This window comes from Hordeum vulgare, chromosome 1H (assembly GCF_904849725.1).
Source record: "Hordeum vulgare subsp. vulgare chromosome 1H, MorexV3_pseudomolecules_assembly, whole genome shotgun sequence".
NCBI lineage: Eukaryota > Viridiplantae > Streptophyta > Magnoliopsida > Poales > Poaceae > Hordeum > Hordeum vulgare.
This window is the reverse complement of record NC_058518.1, coordinates 130,940,471-130,963,551: the sequence shown is the minus strand read 5'-3', so window position 1 is coordinate 130,963,551 and position 23,081 is coordinate 130,940,471. Positions and strand designations below refer to the sequence as shown.

The window sequence follows — 23,081 nt, the reverse complement described above, 5'->3', positions numbered from 1 at the left end:
GCCAGGCCAGCTTTGCTTAACCACCGGTTTGGAAAGCTTCTAGGAGGTTCCCCGATTTGTTTTTTGTTTTTTCGTTTTCCTGTTTCTATTCTTTCCTTCTTTTTTTGTTTTCTCTTTCTTCTTGTTCCTTTTTTCCTAGGTTATTTTGATTTTTTAAACTATGTTCATGTTCGAAAATTGTTCTTAAAATTCCTAAATATTCTAGCTTTTAAAAATTTATTCTAAATTCCAAATAATTGCTGTTTTTAAACTATGCATAACTTCGAAACATGTCCCAGGTTTGCACAAAATGTTCGATATTTTCCAAAAGTATTCGGGCTTTTCAAATAATAATATATTTTTTTCATAAAATGTTCTTGTTTCTCAAAAAATGTTATTGTTTCTGTTTTCAATTTTTACCTTTCCTGTTTTCACTTTTACTATTCCTTTTGTTTGACATTTACAAATTTTATTTTTGAATTTCATAAAACGTTCTTGTGTTGAAAATTTTGTTCAGTATTTATATTTAAATGTTCATGCTTCAAAAAATAATCATTAATTGCAAAAAATGTTCCTCTTTCAAAATGTATTCATATTTCAAAAATGTTTTTGTGACAAAAATTGTTTTTGTATTAAAAAATGTATGGTTCTTTAAAATATTCCGTATTAAAAAATTCATAGATTGATGAAAATGTTTTTGTTTTAAAAAAAATACTATTTTATTATAATATTTGTGTTTGAAAATTTGTTCCCCTCTTTAAAATTTGTTCACGACGTTCATAAATGTGTCCAAGGATTTCATAAAAAAATCTCCTTTTTATATTTTGTTCAGAGATTTAAAATCATGAAATCATTTTGTGAAGCACCCAAGCAAATGTGAAAAGACGAACATTTTTAAAAAATCTCGAACATTTAGAAATCCCGAATTGATTTTAGAGTTATGTATACTTTATGAGAGGTGTACAGTTTTTTAGATATGCATTTTTATTAAATAATAATAATAGGAACATTTTTTGAGTATCTAAACATTTTTGAAATTTTTATTTTTTTGAAATTTTGAAGAACGAGAAAGAATAGTAAAAGGAATAAAAAATAAAAGAAGTAACAAAAAAATATCAGAAACAGCTACTGTACCCGCACACCTACTCGGCGACTGAAATAATTAATTGAAGAGTACATATTTCAAAAATCACTCCCACCTCCCAGATTGCGACAAATGGTGCACTGCATGTGTGCCACTTATTGCAACTTGAAAATTTCTTTTTCATATATTCGTATTTTAAATCCGTATTATTTCATAAACCGTGCGTTCATATCTACAACCATTTTCATCATTTGATTTTTCGTGTCGAGATGATCAAAACTAGATTCAATGTTTATAAGTTTTGATGAATATTTTTTCACAAACAAAATCGGACACGGACGTTTTTTTTTCCTTTTTCCGAGAGGCACACGCCAAGGTAAAACCGTTACTCTCACAAAGCAAACTCGTGCCTCTCGCGAAAACAAACCATACTTCTCACACAGAAAAATAGAAAACATGTTCCTTTTGTTTTCGAGAGTTACGGGCATGCCTCTCACAAAGACAAAATCGTGCCCCTCGCAAAAAAAAAGTAAATACGTTCTTTTTGCAATTTTTTCCGTAATAAAACTAAGAAAGACACATAAAAACTGAAAGGCAAAAAAATAAAAAAATAAATAAAAAAGCTAAATACATGTACGAAAAAAATTAAAAAAACGAAATTAAAAAAATGCGTTTAAAGCACGACATGCGTTGGCTGCTGAAAAAGCACCATGTAACGGATGGTGAAACGCCCTTGCTAAGTAGTTTCTCTCAGGGCAAATTCTATTTAGCGCCTCAGGCGCCGGTCATAGGCAATTTCTTAGTCATTTTCCTCTTTTCCTTTTCATCCAGGTTCGTTGATTTCTTTTTGGAAATATGTGTATTTTATTTTAAATCGATTATTTCGGAAATTCGATTGAATCTTTTTTTAATTCATGAACTTTTTTCCAAATCGATGAACTCTTTTTCGAAATTGGTAAACATTTCTGAAAATCCATGAACATAATTTAAAATTCGTGATTTTTTTTCTAAATCGATGAACTTTTTTTGAAATTGGTAAACTTTTTTTCAAAATCAGTGAACATATTTTAAATTTTGTGAACTTTTAGAAAAATCAATGAATTATTTTGAAAAATTAATAAACTTTTTTAAAAATCTGTGAACTTTTATAAAAATCTGTTAACATATTTTAAAATTCTTGAACTTTTTCAAAATCAATAAACTATTTTTAAAAATTGATGAACTTTTGTTTTCCAAATCAATGATTTTTTTTTCGAATTTTGTAATCTTTTTTAAAATCCATAAACATATCCTAAAAATCTGTGAATTTTATTGCATAATGATTGGCCTTTTGAATAATCTGATTAGTTGCTTTTTAATTCGAATAAATTTTAATGTATGTTTTAGAATTCACGTTTTCAAAAATTAATAAAAAAATTCAGCGCCTGCAGCGGAGCGTCAGGAAATGTTTCGTGGGCCGGTCCAGCGGAGGCGCTGCACGCGCCAGAAGCGTGAACTGACGCCTGCAGCGCCGTACAGGAGCTCCCTGCTCTCAGCCCCGCCTGGTTGCTGTAGTTAGCGGAAAACCCTATTTGCCGTTCTGTGCGAAGCGGTGTCTAGGCTTCGCACAGAGCTGGCGGGGGCCCAGATAGCGTGGTTGCCGTGCCAGGTTTTGGGAACCTCTAATCGATTTTTTTCGGTTTTGGAAACTTTTAGAAGGTTCTGTGAACCTTTTTTTCTTTTTCATTTTTTTGTTTGTTTCTGTTTTTGTTTCAAAATTGTTCTGAATTTTGAGAAAATGTTCCGGAATTTGAAAAACGTTGATGATTTTGAAAAAATATTCCAGAATTTGGAAAATGTTTCGGAATTCGAAAAAATGTTCTGGAATTCAAAAAAATGTTCAGGAATTTCAGAAAATGTTCCGGAATTCGAAAAAATGTTCCGGAATTTGAATTTTTTTCCGGAATTTGAAAAAATGTTCCAAAATTGGAAAAATGTTTTGCAATTTTTATCTAAATTTTCCGGATTTTTCATAAAAATGTTCCGAAATTGTACAAAATGTTACGTAATTCGAAAACATGTAGAATTTTCGAAATCATGAAAACCATTCTGAAATATACGAATAAGTTTTGAAAACAAAATATTTTTCAGTATATGAATAAATTTCATTATCGCTAACAGTTTAAAATAGTAGACGAAACTGCAGAAACGCGCGCGAGACCTATAAAGCCCGCCAGGGAGACGCCTCTGTGCAAAAGGACAGCACAACTCGTCATATAGGACCTCCCGTAGTTAGCGGCACGGCATCGCCACGAGGTATTTGATAGAGGCCCACGAGGTATTACTTGCGTGGGATTTCTGTCTATGTAAAGTACCAACGCCCCCCTCAAAAAAAGAGAATACTTTCCCATTTCTCCTTTTTGCCAACACTTCGCAGTTCGAGCTCGCAGAGAGAGAGAGAGAGAGAGAGATGTGCCACTCGCCGTCGGGATCACGCGCGACGGCGCGGTCGGGCAGGGCGGAGGAGCTCGCCGACGCGGCAACGGAGGAAGGCGGAGAGTCGAACCTCTCCGCGCTCCTCTACGGTACGCGCACCTAAAACCCTAGCACTCCCGTCTTTGTTGTGGTGCTTGTTCGGTCGCCTCGCTCTCCGGGTTTGCTCGTCGCAGTCGCGCGAGTTCGTGCTCAGGGCGTGTGGTTCCTTAGGTTTTACAGACCAGTTTGCCATCGAATCGAGGCGATTCGACACTACATTGGGAGCGCAGGACATCCAGCTATTTTAGATTACGGGGACTAGTTTGATTTGGGGGAAGGGGATCAAATCCCGTGTCTTGCATTGTTTGAATCGATGGGAGACATCGATCGGCATCGCGTGTTTATAATTGCAGTTTGGTGCTAATACAGAGTATTGTTTTTATTTAGTTTCCCCATTCCGATTCGATATATCCAGACCAGTTTGGTTTGTTTATTTCATCCGAGTCATTTCTTTTATTTATTAAAGCAATTCGGACCAACAGTTTCAGATTCGCGAAATTGGAGTGAGACATCGCCGGTGAGAATCGCCACTACTTCATATGTGTAGGTCGTTTGCTAGATTCCAGAACACATACGCACCATACACATGAGCGTACATCTGCTCGCCCATTGTTTGCAAACCAATACTGGAATTTCTGACGGCATGCTGTATTGCGACTTGCTCCCAATTCATTTTTCCTTCTCTAGTTCTCTTTTTTCCTGATTCCAGTTTTGACACTTTATAATTTGTAGATTTCAGTTAGCAGCATCATATTTCCAAATAAGGGGAATGAACCTTCTGTACAGATCAACTCTACTTGATGTGCGGTGTGCATATCTAACTTGTTAGGTTGATAGATTCCCGGACTAGAAGCCTAGCCTGACCTCACTTACACTCCTTCTCAAAGGATCATCATATTTAATCTCCATAACATTGCCACTTTGGAGGATCTTCATTTGCCTCTATCAGTAGAAGCTTTTGCACAATTTCAAGAGATGATTAATGAGTTGCAGGCTCTGGAGCTCTCTATTGAGCATGTTTTAAGGCAGCTTCCTGCAGGTGCTTCCACACATTCAGTTTCTAAGGCATACAGGCTTCTTACACCTGAATATGAGGTCCTGCCTGTTCTGAAATAGCTATGGAAAACTGTTGCCAATTGAAACATTTTTCTTCTTCTTTTGGTTTCTCATTCAGAACAGACTCAACACTAGGGTTATGCTCCAGAGGAAGAATTTCTTCATTGAAGGTTACACTTGTGTAATGTGTGGCACGCAGGTGTTAAAAGCGAGAGATCACCTTCTTGTGCATTGTCCTTTTGCTCAAGCGTGTTGGTCTTATCTCTGCCCCACCTGGCTGCTATCCTATCAAGGGGTACAACATGAGTTTGATCAGCTCTGTCGGAGTTTGGGATCTGCGTCCAAGAACCCCTTCAAAAACTAGGGTTTGAACACTAGGGGGCTTTGCTTGGCAACCTAAGACCCGACGACAACTACGGTGAGGCCACGACGAGCGCGCTCACTCATACCGGACATGACGGGGACGCACGAGCTACGCAGGTTCAGGCCACCATGCGGTGTAAGACCCTACTCCTGCCTGTGTTGGATTGCTCCGTAATGGGGAGCTTGTGGCTCGAGGTACACGAGGAGTGGGGGAGAATGATTTGATCCCCTTACATGGACGTGGCCCTGCGTGCCTTGGTCATCTTCCCTGAAAATATGAGCGGGAAAGGGTGGCCATAGGGCGGCAATTCCAAAGGGGACAAGCGCCCTGGTCTATCCTGACTAAAGGTGGTCTCTGCCTCATGAAGCAGTCATGCTGACGTGCCGGTGGACTCGGCGATGACCTCCATCCTGACACGCCGATCCGTCCCGATCTCCTTGCACCAAAGAGGAAACCTTTGGGACTTGCTTTGGGGTTGGCAGACGCCGTTGCTCCCTTATCACCAGAATGGAAACTGACTTCAGTCATGCCCTGTCGTCCTCATCCTGACAACAGGACGTCATCCATGTGATGGGCGCGGCTGGCGCCGTACGACATGCTTCGTGAGGCGGCTCGCGAGGCGATCTGGTTGGTGGCCTCCGGAGCGGCCGCGCCCAAGCCATCCTCCGCGAGCCGGCCCAACTGTCGCCTCTTGGGACGGAAGCAGAGGGGTCGTGGTACCTCGATTCCCACTAGTCCAACAGTAGCCCCCGGGCCCGCGTCATGCACGTTCCGTCTGTTAGGAACGAAACGACGCGGGGCCTATCGAGTTGTCGGGCCCAAAGGCGACGCGTGGCGGCTTTTCCGGGCATGGCACCTCCACTTGCCACAACGCCTCAATAATCGCCGCATCAGCAATAAAGTCGGCCCGCGCGGGGCGCAGACACACCATTGCTCCTTCACCCTGTCCTCGGTCTTCCTTGCGACTAACTCTCCGGCTTCCCCCTTTGTCTCCAACTTCCAATATCCGTCACGACCGTCGCGGCCATGGCTCCCAACAGGAAGCTCTCTGCAACTGGAAGAGCGAAGGGAGCGGTTGAGGTGGTGGAAAGCCGTAGCCAACGTCGGCGAGGAGCAGAGTCTGGGGCCGTGCTTTGGCCGCGGCGACGACGGTTCCCTCCGGGCTCTACGACCACCATAGCGGAGGTCAACCCCAGTGTCCGTGGAACGTCCTCGACTCGAGGCCGCGGGCATCGTGGTGCTCGCGGTTGTGGGGGGCGCGACGGAGCGTGCGCCCCCTCTCCCCTGGCTGATGCCCACACGATGGAGGTTGCGCACGAGTTCATCGTGTGGCTGCACCGTCGGCCTTGCAGCTGGCTCCGGCTTTCGGATTCCTTTGCGAGGGCGATGGAGGACGGCGAGCCCTTGGGCCTGTGGTTTTAGGCGGACGGTTGATGCAATGGCCCCTTCTGGGTGGCGGTGAAGTTTTCCCTGGTCGGGTTCATGTCCATGGCTGGGGGTGGAAGTCGTTCGCCCGCTCCCACGACCTGCAGCGCGGGCAGATCCTGCAGTTCAGGTACGACGAAGTCGCAACCCTCCTCGTGAAGTTCTTTGGGGTCGTCGACGACCGCGTGGAGTGCGAGAGCGGAAGCGGCTCCGACTCCTCCAACGGGAACGAAAGTGATTGGAGCTCCCAGAGCGTCAAGAGCGAAGACGAGGATTCAGTCTAGGCAAGGCCGACGCCTGGGGCGGACCCCTGAGGGTGATTCCTTCCTTTTGGCCCTGCGGAATCAATGTAGCTCGGCGGGGCTTGAAAATATCTTGTATGGCACTATATGTCTAACTACTTGATGCCTCCTGTGTTTTTCGCTTTCCTCTCGAGGGCTTTCATTCTCTTTTACGTTGCCTTTGTGCCCTACGTTGTTGGGACCCAACCCCCGAGGCGGGCTACAACTGTCGCTGGTATGCCTAGAGTGTGCGCTCGGAAAAGCCAGAGGGTGTAGGGCTCTTAGGGCTGGTAGGAGTCCGTGAGGCGTGATGCTCAGGGTCCCCCCCTTGACGCGCAGACTGCTCGTGCCAAGGAAACCAGGATGCCTCGAGAGGGAGGAAAACCGAGGGGTGCTTTACACTTAGCTCCTTCGAGGTGTGCGGGTTGGAGCGAGTCCTCTGCAGGGAGCGGCTCGTGAGGCGCGGTTCCTCGCGAAGCCTTCTATCGAGGGATGGCGCTCGCGAGGCCTCCCGAGGGGGCTTATCCTGCACTAGGAGTGATGGGGTCATAGTCCTATGGTAGGTCATAGGCCTGCCCTGTAGGTCCAACCCAAGGACTACCCCTCATAAGGGACAAGGCCCTTAGTCAGTTCCGACTGAACTAAGGAGTTCCCTTCATCCAGTCGGTAACAGATCCTCGACCATCCAGTCGGAGATTAGCATTCGGAGTTTATCAAACTAACCGACTGGATTCCACTCTGTGCATCGTAACCCCCCTGGAGGGAAACGGTCATACGTTTCCATGTGCCTTTATTAGCATTTAAGACGTACGTTACCTGTAACGTAGGCATTTATTCGCAACTACTCCACCCCTGTGCACCGAGCCGTTGTGGAGGGCAGCGCACTCTATATAAGCCACTCTCCCCCACTGGTGCAGGGGTTAGCAACTCGTTGTATTCCATATTCCACTCGACAACAAGCTTCCAGAGCACTGAGACGTAGGACTATTACCTCCGTCGCAGAGGGGCCTGAACTCATACAACCTCGCCGTAGCTAAGGCTCTGCCCATCCTTTCGTACCCTACATATCTACTGTCAGACTTATACCCACGACAGTTGACGCCCACCGTGGGGCAGGCGTCTAAGCGACTTTCCGGCGAGTTTGCGACTACATCTTTTCGTCATGTCGTCCGGTGGAGATTCGAGCATGGGTCACGAGATGTTCTTCGGCGCTCTCTCCTTCATCGTCAATGATTCGGCATGGCTTCGGGACGCCCCTCTCGACGTCGAGGCGCTTCCCCGCCGCGGGGCTACGCATTTCCGTGCCGGCGCCCGCGGCATTTTTCTTCTCCAGCAGTCGGCTCCGGTGTCGACCTACACCGCCGTCACACGCCGCAACAAGCGGTCCCGCCATCCGCGGCTCCAGCGTTGGGTGCAACACGCCCAGGCGCGCCAGAACGCGTCTTCACAAGTGGCGGTTCTAGAGTCGGTTGTGGTTGCCCCGCCGTCCCAGCGCTCGGACTCGGTTCCGACTGAGTTTCCGTCTGAGTACGCGGGTCGCGGGCCTGCAGCAGAAGTACACATGGCCAACTCCCATGAAGATCCCTGTCAAGCTGGCCGGAACGAGCACGAGATCGGCGAAACGTCCAGCGCGCGTCGTCCGCCTCGCCGTTCTGCTAGTCGGCACACTCGGCGGAGCAACGTGGAGTTGTTCCGCACACCCCTCCTCAACTTGGCTGCGGCTGCCAAGATAGCCGATTCCCTTCAGCCGACTGATTTAGAGGCTGGCAGGGGGATCGAGCAAATCCGCGCCCTATTGCACACGGCGCAGCAGTAAAATTCGGCTGTCTCCCAGTCGCACAACAGGATCCACAATAGTTTTGTTCATGCGAATACGCATCGGTCAGTTCACAGCCCTGGTTCTCATTAGCGACACAGGGGAGGCAACCGTTCCATAAATCCCGAAGATCGTCGCCGTTCACGCACCCCTCCGCGGGGTGGGTCCTACGGGCCCCGACATCATGATGATCGGCGTTCAGTCGGTGACACTTACGACCCAAGGCCCGACGCGAGAGGGCGTATCGCCCAGCGGAGGGCCGACAGGGGCCGAGCCCACCGCGATAGTTACGATATTGACCGTCCGAGTGGAAGCAGGACCATCGTGTCTGGTCCCGAGTGTTTTAGTTGAGCCATCCGTTCGGCTGACATCCCTCCCAACTTCCGATTGGCGACGGGAATCAGCAAGTTTACAGGAGAGTCCAAGCCAGAAACGTGGCTGGATGATTACCGAGTGGCAGTCCAGATCGGAGGAGGGGACGACCATGTCGCCATGAAGCACCTCCCTCTGATGCTCGACGGCTCGGCGCGAGCGTGGCTGAACCAGTTGGCCCCCTCAAGCATTTACAGTTGGGCAGATCTGGCCCGAGTGTTCATCAGGAGCTTTGAAGGGACGTGCAAGCGCCTTGCTGGCCTCGTGGAGCTCCAGCACTGCGTCCAGAAGCAGAATGAGCCCCCTTCGTGATTTCATTCAGCGTTGGACAACTCTTTACCACACGGTGGAGAACGTCACAGAGCATCAAGCAGTCCGCGCCTTCAAGGCAGGCGTGCGGTACAGGGATCTGTACCTAAAGTTCGGCCGAACAGGTGACATCTCCATGAACAAGATGATGGAGATAGCAGCACGCTATGCAAATGGCGAAGAAGAGGACCGCATCCGAAGCGGCAAGCACAAGACAGTCGGTGATGGAGATGGAAGTAACACTCGGAAGCAGAAGCAGAAAGCTCCGTCCACTCCGCAGGCAGAAGCTGCAGCCGTAACCAATGCCAAGTTCAAGGGCAAAGGGAAGGCTCAGTTCACCCCCAAGAAAAAGCAGTTCAATAATCCCATCCTGGACCAGCCATGTCCGGTTCATACGAAGATGGATGAAGAGGGCAACCCCATATATCCGAAGCAGACCACTCGACGGTGTCGCCTCCTGATCCAGGGGTTCGGTGAAGGGCAACCGAGTGAAAAGGACAATGAACATGATGAGGAGGATAAGGAGGATCTGCCCCCCCAAGTCCATGCAACACTGATGATTTTTGCTGACGTTGAGAGCAAGAGTCGACTGAAGCTGGTGAACAGGGAGGTGAACATGGCCATCCCTAACAACCCCAAGTTCCTCAAATGGTCTCAGACTACGATCACCTTTGATCAGTCGGATCATTCAACACACGTACCCACCCCAGGGAGACAGGCTCTGGTCGTCAACCCGGAGGTGGAAGGAGTTCGACTGCGCAAAGTCCTCATGGACGTCGGCAGTGGCTTGAACATCATGTACGCCGACACTCTCAAGGGGATGGGCATTCCGATGTCCAAACTCAGCGAAAGCAGCATGCAGTTCCATGGAGTCGTCCCTAGACGGAAGGCCAAGTCACTCGGCCAGATCGCGTTGGACGTCGTTTTCGGCTTAAGACAAGAACTTCCGCAAGGAAAAGCTGACGTTCGAGGTGGTAGACTTCCAGAGCGCTTACCACGCAATTCTAGGCCGCCCGGCGTATGCGCGTTTCATGGCCCGTCTATGTTACGTATACCTGAAGTTGAAGATGCTAGGCCCGAAAGGTGTGATCACCATCACTGGCAATCGACAGCGAGCCGAAGAGTCTGCAGCAAGGATCAAGAATCGCCGACCAGCAGATGGCTGTCATCGAGTTTGACGAGTACAAGAAGACAGTCGACCCTGCTGATTTGATGCGTTCGAAGAAGCCAGCTTCGGAGTCCGCATTTCAGTCGGCGGGAGAGACGAAGAAGATCAACATCCACCCGACGGACAACACTGCTGCCCCGACGAACATCTCCACCACCCTCGATCCTAAATAGGAAGCCGAGCTCACCCAATTCCTCCGTGAGAACTGGGACATCTTCGCATGAAAACCCTCTGACATGCCGGGTGTACCCAGGGAGTTGGCTGAGCACCGACTGCATGTGGATCCCACCGCTCGGCCCGTCCGAGAACGCCTGCGCCGGTCCGTCGCGCATAAGAGGAAGGCAATCGGGGAAGAGGTGGCCAAGCTGTTGGCAGCCAACTTCATTCGCGAGGTCCACCACTCCGAGTGGCTCGCCAATGTTGTCATGGTGCCCAAGAAGGACAAGTCGCTCCGAATGTGCATCGACTTCAAGCATCTCAATAAGGTCTGCCCGAAAGACTATTTTTCGCTCCCCCGCATCGATCAAATTGTCGATTCGACTGCGGGTTGCGAGCGTTTGTCTTTTTTGATGCCTACTCGGGCTATCATCAGATCCGTCTGTATGGCCTCGATGAATTAAAAACAGCCTTCATCACCCCATTCGGGTGCTTCTGCTACATCACTATGCTATTCGGTTTGAAGAATGCAGGAACTACCTTTATGCGCATGATCCAAAAATGCCTCCTCGACCAGATCGGTCGGAATGTGGAGGCGTATATGGATGATACCGTAGTCAAGTCACGCAAAGGTTTCGACCTGCTGACTGACTTGGCAGAAACATTCGCCAACCTTCGTAGGTACGATATCAAGCACAACCCCGCCAAGTGTTCATTCGGCGTTCCCAGCGGAAAGTTACTCGGTTTCTTCGTTTTCGAACGAGGGATCGATGTCAACCCCGAAAAAATCAGGACCATCGTCCGAATGGAGAGGCCGGTCAGAATACACGATGTTCAACGGCTCACAGGTTGCCTAGCGGCTTTGAGCAGGTTTATCAGTCGACTCGGCGAGAAAGCACTTCCTCTGTACCGACTCATTAAGAAAATCAGATACGTTCGAGTGGACAGACGAAGCCCAAGTCGCATTCGACGACCTCAAAGTCCTACTTTCCACCCAGTCGGTTCTTACTGCTCCGCTCAATAAAGAGCCCTTCTTCTGTATATCGCGGCTACAAATCAAGTCGACAACACTGTTCTTACAGTCGAACGAGAAGAAGAAGACGAAGCATACAAAGTTCAGCGGCCAGTGTATTACGTCTCCGAAGTCCTGACTCCTTCCAAGCAGAGGTATCCCCACTATCAAAAACTTATCTACGGGATTTACATTACTGCGAAGAAGGTAGCCCATTATTTTTAAGACCATTCGGTGTCTGTTGTTTTTGATGCCCCGTTATAGGAAATCCTCCACAATCGGGACGCATCAGGCCGAGTGGCGAAGTGGACAATGAAGATGTTGTACTGCGATATCAAGTTCGAGGCCAATAAAGCTATAAAGTCTCAAGCCCTGCCTGACTTCATAGCAGAATGGGTAGAACAAAAGCAACCGACCCACATCTACTCGGCTTATTGGACAATGTTCTTTGATGGGTCCAAGATGTTGAATGGCTCCGGCGCTGGCGTTGTGATCGTATCGCCAAAGGGCGACAAACTCAAATATGTGCTGCAGATAAACTTTGATTCCTCCAACAATGAGGCAGAGTATGAAGCTCTCCTTTATGGACTGCGTATGGCCATCGCACTCGGCGTCCGTCGCCTGATGGTCTTTGGCGATTCGACTTTGGTGGTTAATCAAGTGATGAAAGAGTGGGACGTCAGGAACCCCACCATGACCACATACTGCAATGCAGTGAGGAAGCTCGAGAAGAAGTTTGAAGGTCTAGAACTCCACCATGTTCCGCGACTGAAGAACCAAGCAGCTGATGAATTGGCGAAACTCGGATCCACTCGGAGACCAGTCCCGAGTGACGTCTGCCTCGAGCACCTCCACCTTCCCTCAGTCAAAGAAGATCCTTTCACAGAAAAACAAGTACAACCAAAGAGCACGACAGATCCGACTGAAGTCGACGTACCTGCTGTGGTTGATCTGATCATGAAGATTATTGCTGTCATCTCTGATTGGACTGTGCCGATCATTGCATATATCCTGAGGCAGGAATTACCAGAAGACGAAGTCCAGGCCAGGCAGATAGTCCGCAGGTCGAAGTCGTTCACTGTCATTGATGGCTAGTTGTACAAGGAAAGCGTTTCAGGCGTTCTTCAACGATGTATCTCCCCAGAGGAGGGACAGTTGATCCTGGAAGAAATTCACTTGGGAACCTGCGGTCATCACGCCTCTTCGAGAGCGATCGTCGCCAAAGCATTCAGAGCTGGTTTCTTCTGGCTGCAGGCAAACGAAATGGCTAAAGATATGGTCGACCGATGTGAAGCCTGTTAGTTCTACTCCAACAAGTCCCACAAGCCAACATCTGCGTTGAAGACAATCCCTCTTGTGTGGCTGTTTTTAGTATGGGGATTAGATACAGTCGGTTCATTCAGGACAGGCCAAGGAGGATACACACATCTGTTGGTGGCAGTTGACAAGTTCACAAAATGGATTGAAGCAAAAGGCCATCAAGAAGCTCGACGCCCTAACAGCCATCAAGTTTGTCAGGGATATCATCTCCCGATTCGGGGTACCTCACAGCATAATCACAGACAACGGAACAAACTTTGACTCGGACAGATTCAAAGGTTTCTGTGCAAGCCATGGTATCTGAGTGGATTTTGCATTCGTGGCGCATCCTCAATCAAACGGACAAGCAGAGCGGACAAATGGACTTATTCTGCAAGGTTTGAAGCCCCGACTCCTGCGAGAGATGGGACATGCCGCTGGCGTATGGGTCACCGAGCTACCTTCAGTACTTTGGGGTCTCCGCACAACCCCGAACAGATCTACAGGGCGATCACCGTTCTTCCTCGTTTACGGAGCAGAAGCAGTCCTTCCGAGTGACTTGATTCACAATGCTCCATGAGTCGAGCTCTTCTCCGAAGCTGAATCAGAACAAGCGAGGCAAGACGGAGTGAACCTTCTAGAGGAGGAGCGCGAGATGGCTCTGACTCGTTCAACCATTTATCAACAAGATCTGCGGCGCTTTCACGCACGCCACGTCAGGAGTCGCACGTTCCAAGCAGACGACCTGGTGCTCCGAGTGGATCAGCAAAGACCTCACAAGTTGGCTCCTGCCTGGGAAGGACCCTTCATCATCTCCAAGGTGCTGAACAACGGAGCATACAGACTCTACAACATCGACAGGGAGACAGACGAGCCGCGAGCATGGAACGGAGATCTCCTGAAACGCTTCTACACGTGACCGTCGACTGAAGCAATGTAAAGAACAAGTATTGGTGAAATAATATAAAACAGATTGAGCTTTTGCAGATTCAAAATTCTTTCGCGGTCGCAGACTCCGGTCTCAAAAAAAAAAACTTAGCTGCGATCCAGAATCGCCTAAGTACTAACTTTCTCCGAGTAAGTACTAAACGTCGCACTCGGAGATTTAGCTGCGATCACGAATCGCCTAAGTACTAACTTTCTCCGAGTGTGCACTAAACGTCGCACTCAGGGACTTAGCTACGATCACGAATCGCCTAAGTACTAACTTTCTCCGAGTGTGCACTTAACGTCGCACTCGATGACTTAGCTGTGATCACGAATCGCCTAAGTACTGACTTTCTCCGAGTATGCACTAAACGTCGCACTCGGGGACTTAGCTGCGATCAAGAATCGCCTAAGTACTGACTTTCTCCGAGTGTGCACTAAACGTCGCACTCGGGGACTTAGCTGCGATCAAGAATCGCCTAAGCACTAACTTTCTTCGAGTGTGCACTAAACGTCGCACTCAGGGACTTAGCTGCGATGAAAAATTGCCTAAGTACTAACTTTCTCCGAGTGTGCACTAAACGTCGCACTCGGGGACTTAGCTGCGATCAAGAATCGCCTAATTACTAATCTTCTCCGTGTGTGCACTAAACGTCGCACTCGGGGACTTAGCTGCGATCAAGAATCGCCTAAGTACTAAATTTCTCCGAGTGTGCACTAAACGTCGCACTCGGGGACTTAGCTGCGATCAAGAATCGCCTAAGTACTGACTTTCTCCGAGTGTGCACTAAACGTCGCACTTGGGGACTTAGCTGCGATCAAGAATTGCCTAAGTACTAATTTTCTCCGTGTGTGCACTAAACGTCGCACTCTGGGACTTAGCTGTGATCAAGAATCGCCTAAGTACAAAGCTTCCTGCGACTGTATCCCACAGATACACTCGGGGACTCAGCAGGCGCTCATTGAGGCTCATGTGGATTTCAAGACCACTGACAATTACATGAGTAGCAGACCCTCATTGAGGCTCTCATATGGATGTCAAGACCACTGACAATTACATGAGTAGCAGACCCTCATTGAGGCTCATGTGGATGTCAAGACCACTGACAATTACATGAGTACCAACTCGCTTCGAGTGAGGCCTGTCCGACGCACTCGACGACTTAGCCGCGATCATGAATCGCCTAAGTACTCTATTGTCTTCGAGTGTACCCTACAGATCCACTCGGAGACTCAGCAGACCCTCATTGAGGCTCGCCAAGGTTTCTTACAACCAACACTCGGCATACCGAGGTAAAAGTTTTCTTACGCGTCGTCCGGATTGGCGCCAGGACTAGAGGGCTCCACGAATGTGTCCAGGTCGATTCCGTCGGCGATACGGGTGGCACTCTTAAGGAAGGTTTCCATGAAGTCTTCGAATCGAAGTTTCTTCGTGTTGGCGACCTTCAACGCTTTCAGCTTCTCTTCGCGCACCTCCTTGCAATGCACTCGGACCAGGGACAGAGCAACGTCTGCACCACAGCGAGCCGCATATTTCTTCCATGACTGCACTCGGTTTGGGACCTCCTCCAGTCGAGTCATCAAGCTTTCCATCTCATGCCGCGACTCATCTTCAGGCCAAAGCTCCTTGTCGATCCGGCCGACGACTTCTCTTAGTCGATCGATGAAAGGACCAACTTTGCCCACGCGAATGTGCGCTCGGAGCAGATCTCGATTGGCGTCCTCGCCGAGTGGAATGTTCTTGCGAATCGACCGCTCCACGTCAGCTGCTTCAGCTTCAGCGTCCATGCAAAAATCTGCAAACACAGGACAAGCAAACAATAAGCGCCGAGTGTAACGCACATACCACAAGCACTCGGAAAAACAGGACTTACCAACCAGACGCGTTATCATCTGCCGGGCCCAGTCGCTGATGTATTTTTCCTGCGCTATACACCGCTTGTTCAGCACATTCATTTGCCCCATCAGCTCAGACCTATGCGCCTTCATCTTCTCAACTTCAGTAGTCAGTGCCTTGTTCGCTTCACGGGCCTGCTCCAACGACTTCTCTCGTTCCTCCAGAACGTCCTTCATACCAGCCATTGCAATCAGTGCCGCATCCAGCTCACCGGCAAACTGAACCTTTTCAGCCCTAAGAGTCTCGTATGCTGTCCCCATCTCACAAGTTTTCTGCCAGCCAGCACCAATAGACGATCAGACAAATCCAACAATAAAAAGTTTAAGTTCTTCAGACCCCTGCCGACGCAAGCAGTCGACAGCGGTCTCGGGGACTACACCCAGTGGGTTCACTGAGAGTGACCCCACTGGCATGAAACTCAAACAGGTCCGCCCTATTGAGATGCATGACAACACCTACGCCTACGAGGCTAATACTACCCGACCTGAGTAAAATTACTCTTGGGGACTCTTACAGTAGGTGCACTCCGAGTGCCCCAACCGTTAGCATTTGACCAGATTATTTACGGATCTGACCAAGTCAAAGACAATATGCATAAAGACAACTGCCGGTGCAAGCACTCGACAGAAGTCTCGGGGACTACACCCACTGGGTTCACTCAGAGTGAACCCATTGCAAACATCATACGGTATCCGAGCACACCCAGTGGGTTACAAGAGAAAAGTAAATACTTACTAGCCCACTTACTCGGATATCGTCCCGCAGCTCCAAGCTCCGCTGGTACAGGGATGCGATGGAGTCATACGCTTTCTTGTCTTCTCCCGCCATCAGCTCCGCCTGCACCATGACCCCCTTGGCCGCTCCCACCTGATCCTCCGGCAGGCGCTGGACGTTGAACTCGACATTTGACGGGCCTGACATCGTTGGAAGCTCTTTGGGCATCCCAAGGCCCGCTCCAGTCGGTTCAGCAGCAACCAGCACCGTTTCAGTCGGCGGCATCGCCTCAGTCGGCGGCACGTCCGCGGCGAGAGCAGTAACTGGCGGAACAGCCTCAAGGACAGGCACCACAGCTTGCTCAGGTCTCCCCTGGTCACCCTCATCCACATAAATCACCCTTGTCAGATCGAACGGCGTGAGATCTCAGAAAAAGGAAGGGGCAAGACCGAAGACAGAATTCGCGATGCGATAATGTAAAACTCTCGGAATCGCTACAACGCACCTGGCTGGGACGAAACTACGTTGTCCGTGTCCATGGGGTCATCCCCCTGGCCTGCCGGAGAGGTGGCAGAGGTAGCAACTCTGTCGAGTGAAATTCATTCGACCAATAAATAGGAGTCCAATCGAATATCAGAAGAAGTTAGAAGAACAATATACTTACGTCGAGGTGACGGGAACGGTGACCCTCATCCGCGGCAAAGCCTTCCGAGGTTTAGATCCGCTCGGTTTGGCCACCTTGGAAGGCTGACCCGCAAGTTCGGTAGCAGCGTCCCTGGTCCTCTTGGTGCTCCGGGCACCCGGACCCCCGGGAACAGTTGACGGGGCACTCGGAACCGCAGGAGCAGTTGACGGAGCACTCGAGGATGCTGGAAGGGCCGAGAGAGCTGCAGGTTCATGTCGGCGCTTGGTTCGATGCTCTGACGGCGGGGGTGGCGAGTCCTGCTCTTCGTCTTCCCCCTCCTTTTTACTAGACTCTTCCTTCGTTTCCCCACTGTCGGAGACGTACTCGACGCTCTCCACGCTGCCCTCCTGGCTGCCCTCCTCCTCGGCCGGGTTCCCGTTCGAGACAGGGGAAAACCAGTTGGTCTACTTCTGCATAAAATACAGTCGGCGACATCAGGCGTCAGACAGAGATTCAAGAAAGCGATTAAACTAAGACAATTACGTGCACTCGACAAGTGGTACTCACCGCGTTCGGAGGAGGGTTGTCCGCGCAGAAAGCCCTCACTCGCCGGGACCCTCTGGGGTTCTCGCAGGCGCCTGTGATCTGGAGCACCCACGACGCCACCTTCTCCTCGGTCACTCCCAAGACGTTGGTCCGAGTGGAGTCTTCGGGCCCCGTGTAGTGCCACATGGCGTGGTCGCGAGCCTGCAGTGGTTGGATGCGCCGACCGAGGAAAACCTCCAGCAAATCTATGCCGGTGACTCCCCTTCTGACGACATCTACGAGTGCGTCGACCAGAGGCTGGATGTCGATCTTCTCCGCCTTCGTGAGCGCAAGCTGCTTGGGGGGAGCGGGTCGATCTAAGCTAAAAGGAGGCAACCCTGTCGTGGCATTCGGATAGGCAACGTCCTGGCAGTAGAACCATGTCGACTGCCAGTTCCTAACTGACTCACTCAGCTGAAGAGCAGGATAACTACTTCTACTCTTCTTCTAAAAACCTAAGCCTCCGCAGAGCTGGAGAAGGTGTGTCTTATCATCCGACTGGTGAAGTCGTTTGATGGTTTGGGATCTAGCAGAGAAAATATGTTTGAAAAGCCCCCAATGGGGGGGACAGCCGATGAAGCACTCACACAGGACTATGAAAGCAGAGAGATAAGCTATAGCATTCGGGGGAAAGTGGTGAAGCTGCGCCCCGAAGTGGTTCATTATGCCTTTGAAGAAAGGATGCGGGGGCAGAGAGAAACCTCGATATACGTGGCTGAGCAGCAGGACGCGCTCCCCCTCCCGGGGCGCCGGCTCGATCTCATTCTCCATCGGCAACCTCCACGACTTGTGCACGATCATCCCGTGCTCCACCAGCTCCAGCAGATCCCCCTCCGTCACCGTGGAGGGGAGGAAGTCCCCCTGGATCCACCCCGCCGGTAACGCTCGCTGCCGCCGCTGAGCAGGAGCCGCCGCCTTCCCCTTCTTCTTCTTCGCCTCCAGCTTGCTAGTCTGTCCCTTGGTCATGGCGGAAGCTGCGGGTCCGCGGAGGAGAAGGAAAGGGAAGGAGCTTGGGTGCGCAGGAGGAGGCGAGAGGAGCGGAGCAATCAAAGGCAAGAGATCCGGCGAGCGTAACGAGAAAACCCTCGCCGCCGAGGTTTAAGTAAGGTTCCGACTGCGTCACTGTCAGGTGGCCCCGAAACCTTATCCCCCGACCAACCGCGGCGATATCAGTGGAGAAGATGAAGGCGCGAGAATCGAGGCGTCAGGCGCTACTCGAGCGTGCGGTAACCGAAATTTGAGGATCTCGGAAAATCCGCCGCTGTCAGTTGATTGGTCACGTCAGGAGATACCCTGGAAGCACTCGGTTTCCGACAGTTCGTTCCACAAATACTTCCGCTCGGATCGTTGGTCAGAAAAGATAAAATGGATCGAGGCAAGCAACGCCAAAGCCACATCCGTTCCAGTCGGATCCAAACTTCAAGCATCGCTTCGTCGTTCCAACCCCAATCCATTCAGGGACTAATGATGGGGTCATAGTCCTAGGGTAGGGTCATAGGCCTGCCCTGTAGGTCCAACCCAAGGACTACCCCTCATAAGGGACAAGGCCCTTAGTCAGTTCCGACTGAACTAAGGAGTTCCCTTCATCCAGTCGGTAACAGATCCTCGACCATCCAGTCGGAGATTAGCATTCGGAGTTTATCAAACTAACCGACTGGATTCCACTCTGTGCATCGTAACCCCCCTGGAGGGAAACGGTCATACGTTTCCATGTGCCTTTATTAGCATTTAGGACGTACGTTACCTGTAACGTAGGCATTTATTCGCCACTACTCCACCCCTGTGCACCGAACCGTTGTGGAGGGCAGCGCACTCTATATAAGCCACCCTCCCCCACTGGTGCAGGGGTTAGCAACTTATTGTATTCCATATTCCACTCGACAACAAGCTCCCAGAGCACTGAGACGTAGGACTATTACCTCCGCCGCAGAGGGCTTGAACTCATACAACCTCGCCGTAGCTAAGGCTCTGCCCATCCTTTCGTACCCTACACATCTACTGTCAGGCTTATATCCACGACAAGGAGAATTGCCAAGTTTTTGCAAGTAACGCAGCAGGGCGCGCTCGTAGGGTCGCCTGTGGGTGTTATGCGAGGAGACAAGAGCACCAAGGACTTGGCGAGGTGACGTACACGGGAGCAGGCCCGCGAGCCAGAGCTTAGTCGCTTGGATTTTACACTTCTGGTGGGGACTGACCCGAGCACAGGCACCGTGCCCAGCCCCCGCTCGCGTGACAAACACGGGGAAGATCACGAGTATGCGCCCCTCCCAAGGCATACTCACCTGCAAGCACACAGGGGATGTGAGGTCCGAGGGCCCCTCAGTTAAGTAGGCCGCCAACGCTGAGCATGGGGCTGCCAGGAGAGTCGGAAGGAGCTCTCACGTGCTGGAGCTGGAGGCAGCGCTGGTAGAGAGAGCCCCGGAGCATGTACAAATCCATGCCGAGGATGTGACGGCCGAGCGCCAGCGCTGAGCATGGGTCTTTCACAAGAGTGGGAAGGAGCTCTCATGTGCCGGAGGCAGCGCGGGTAGATAGAGCCCAGGAACGTGTACAACTCCATGCCAAGGATGTGAGGGCCGAGGGCCCCTCAGGTAAGTAGGCCGCCAACGCTGAGCATGGGGCTTCCAGGAGAGTGGGAAGGAGCTCTCACGTGCTGAAGGCAGTGAAGGCAGCGCTGGTAGAGAGAGCTCCGGAGCGTGTACAACTCCATGTTGAGGATGTGACGGCCGAGGGCCCCTCAGGTAAGTAGGCTTCTCGAGGATCACGCGCGCGTCCGTGGGCGCGGACGATCTGGCGGTTGTTGCCGTCGCCGGCCGGCGTGGACGACCCGTGGGATGGCTCCAGGGCGTGTGCCACAGGGCGCCGTTCGACCGCGTCGGGCCCGGAGAAAGAGGAGGAGCATCGCGCTCAGCCTCGTCGGCGCGCGACGGCGGTGCAGGCAGGGAGCGGAAGGGCGCCCGACCGTCGCGCGCAGCGTCGACGAGCTCGGTGATGTGCCCGAGCCAGGCGTTGTAGCCGTCCTCGGTGGGACGGTAGCACAGCAACTCCTGTGCCATGAGCAATGCGGAGCGGGAGGGTCGCGACGCGCATGCGAGGAGGCGTGGCGGAGCGGCCACACGCCTCCTCGTTTATCGACGGGTGAACACCGGGGCACCTCGGGCGGCGGGCGCGCAGCACGTTCCCGGTGAGTGGCGGCGTCGTCCATGTCGATGTTGACGTTGAGGTCGAAGGCACGAAGGCGACAAGTCCCCCTACCTGGTGCGCCAAATGTCGGAGTGTGGGATCTGCGTCCAAGAAACTCTTTCAAGAACTAGGGTTCGAACACTGGGGGGCTTTCCTTGGCAACCGAAGACCCCACGACAACTACGGCGAGGCCACGACGAGCGTGCTCACTCACACTAGACACGACGGGGACGCGCGAGCTACCCAGGATCGGGCCACCGTTCGGTGTAATACCCTACTCCTGCCTGTGTTGGATTGCTATGTAATGGGGAGCTTGTGGCTCGAGGTACATGAGGAGTGAGGGAGAATGATTAGATCCCCTTACATGGACGCGGCCCTGCCCCCTTTGTTGTGCCTTGGTCCTCTTCCTTAAAAATATGAGCAAGAAAGGATGGCCATAGAGCGGCTATTCTAAATTGGACAGGCGCCCAGGTCTATCCTGACTAAAGGCGGTCTCCGCCCGATAAATCAGTCATGTTGACGCGTCGGTGGGCTCGGCGATGACCTCCGTCCTGACCCGCCGATCCATCCCGATCTCCTTGCACCAAAGAGGAAACCTTTAGGACTTGCTTTGGGGGAGGCAGCAGCCGCTGCTCCCTTATCACTAGAATGGAAACTAGCTTCGGTCATGCCCTGCCGTCCTCATCCTAACAGCAGGACGTCATCCATGTAGTGGGCGCGGAGCCCACAGCTGGCGCCGTACGTCATGCTTTGTGAGGCGGCCTCGCAAGGGGAGCTTCGCGAGGCGATCTGGTTGATGGCCTCGGCAGGGCTTGGTCCGGCGGCGAGGGGCCTCGCGAGGCGGCTTCCTCCGGAGCGGCCGTGCCCAAGCCATCCTCTGCGGGCCGGCCCAAGTGTCCCCTCCTGGGCTGGAAGCAGACGGGCCGTGGTACCCCAGCTTTTACTGGGCCGACAAGCTCAAAACTCTGTTTGCGTTCCATTTGCTCTTGAACTCGTTATCCTAGCTTTTTGGGCAATATGGACCCCTAGGAATGATTGCATCTTCAATGGTTTCAGCCCCAACCGTTACAGATGCAGCAAAAAATTCAAAGAGGCGCTCAAGTGGATTCTGCTGAGAGCTCAAAGGCAATCCTACGACAATTTTGAACCTTAGGTCCACTCTTTTATATAGTGCTGCCTCAGGTTCAGTTGTGGCTGTTGTATGGCTCTTTATTTTCAGCCTTCTTTTCTTTTTTATAGGATTCTTTCTTCTTATAGCTTTAGCTTTTGTCTTGGGCTTGTTTTGCTTGTTTCTGTTACTCTTGTACTCCCTCCGTAAATGTATATAAGAGCGTTTAGAGCACTACTACTTTACATAGAGAGTACTATTTAATTTATTTGAAAATTAATAAAAACAGACCGCACATTACATACATGATCCAGTGATGGATATCATATCTGCTCGCTCATTGTTTGCAACCCAACACTAAAATTATTGACATGTAGCACATGTCAGGGACGTTACTGATGCTAAGAGTTTCTAACACGCCCATGCATTTTTCCCCACAGATGTGTCGCAGCAGGTCCAGGACAGCCTCCAGAACATGCTGAAGATGACCGGCGAGATCGAGCAGTGCAGTGACGAGATCGAGACGGAGATCGAGCAGGCCAAGGAGGGCGTGGCTGACAAGTACAGGGTGCTCGATGAGGAGAAGGAAAGGTTTCAGAAGGTGGCCCTTGCAGCGCTCAACATCCTGAGCGGCGGCATCTGAAGCCTGCACCACCTTATGTCAACAAAGACAATCCTGAACTGCCCCGCTTTGTAGATCACCGTTCATGTGCAATCCCAGCAATGAGCCGCCAGTTGTATTCCTTCATTTGTGACTGTTGCCAATTGTCAGGTCGTCACCAGTGTTAGCCACCATTCTTTTGCTTGGCCTGTCAGCCACTCGGACCAAAGCGTGGTGGCAGTGGCAGTGGTACTAGTTTGTACAGGATGGCTCTTTCAGTGAACCAGAGCATAGCCGTATAGTCGGTGGTTGTGCGTTCTTGATTCTCATCGATGGTTTGATAATACGAAATTACTGTTAATTCAGAGAGATTGTGCTGTTACAGACAGGAGAGCAGAGAAGCTATACATTCAAAGAGATTATGCCAGACATGGTTTTATAGGGAACTGCTTGCCGAAGCTGCGGTTGCCTCGGCTTCCATCAGCAGTGAGGGATGGGGTTGCCTCGTCATTATTCGAAACGATCGAGTAGGGATCATTAAGCTCAAGTTCCTTCTCTTGTGTTTTGTGTTTTGAGGCGATGTCACGAGGCAATGTCAGGATTAAA

The 23,081-nt window shown here is 50.8% G+C and overlaps 1 protein-coding gene across 1 annotated transcript; it reads left to right on the top strand.

Annotated features, from left to right (window-relative positions):
- The first annotated feature begins 3,436 nt into the window (after positions 1-3,436).
- Positions 3,437-22,840, top strand: LOC123427055. Its single transcript, XM_045111002.1, has 2 exons — positions 3,437-3,627; positions 22,315-22,840. The coding sequence occupies exons 1-2, from the start codon at positions 3,513-3,515 to the stop codon at positions 22,515-22,517; spliced, it is 318 nt and encodes a 105-aa protein (XP_044966937.1). The 5' UTR covers positions 3,437-3,512; the 3' UTR covers positions 22,518-22,840.
- The last annotated feature ends 241 nt before the right edge of the window (positions 22,841-23,081 follow it).

Excerpts from the sequence above, each read along its gene's own strand:
- LOC123427055 (XM_045111002.1), top strand. The coding sequence starts at position 3,513 with ATGTGCCACTCGCCGTCGGGATCACGCGCGACGGCGCGGTCGGGCAGG. Across the intron at positions 3,628-22,314 it reads CCTCTCCGCGCTCCTCTACG|ATGTGTCGCAGCAGGTCCAG; the intron begins GTACGCGCACCT and ends TTTTCCCCACAG.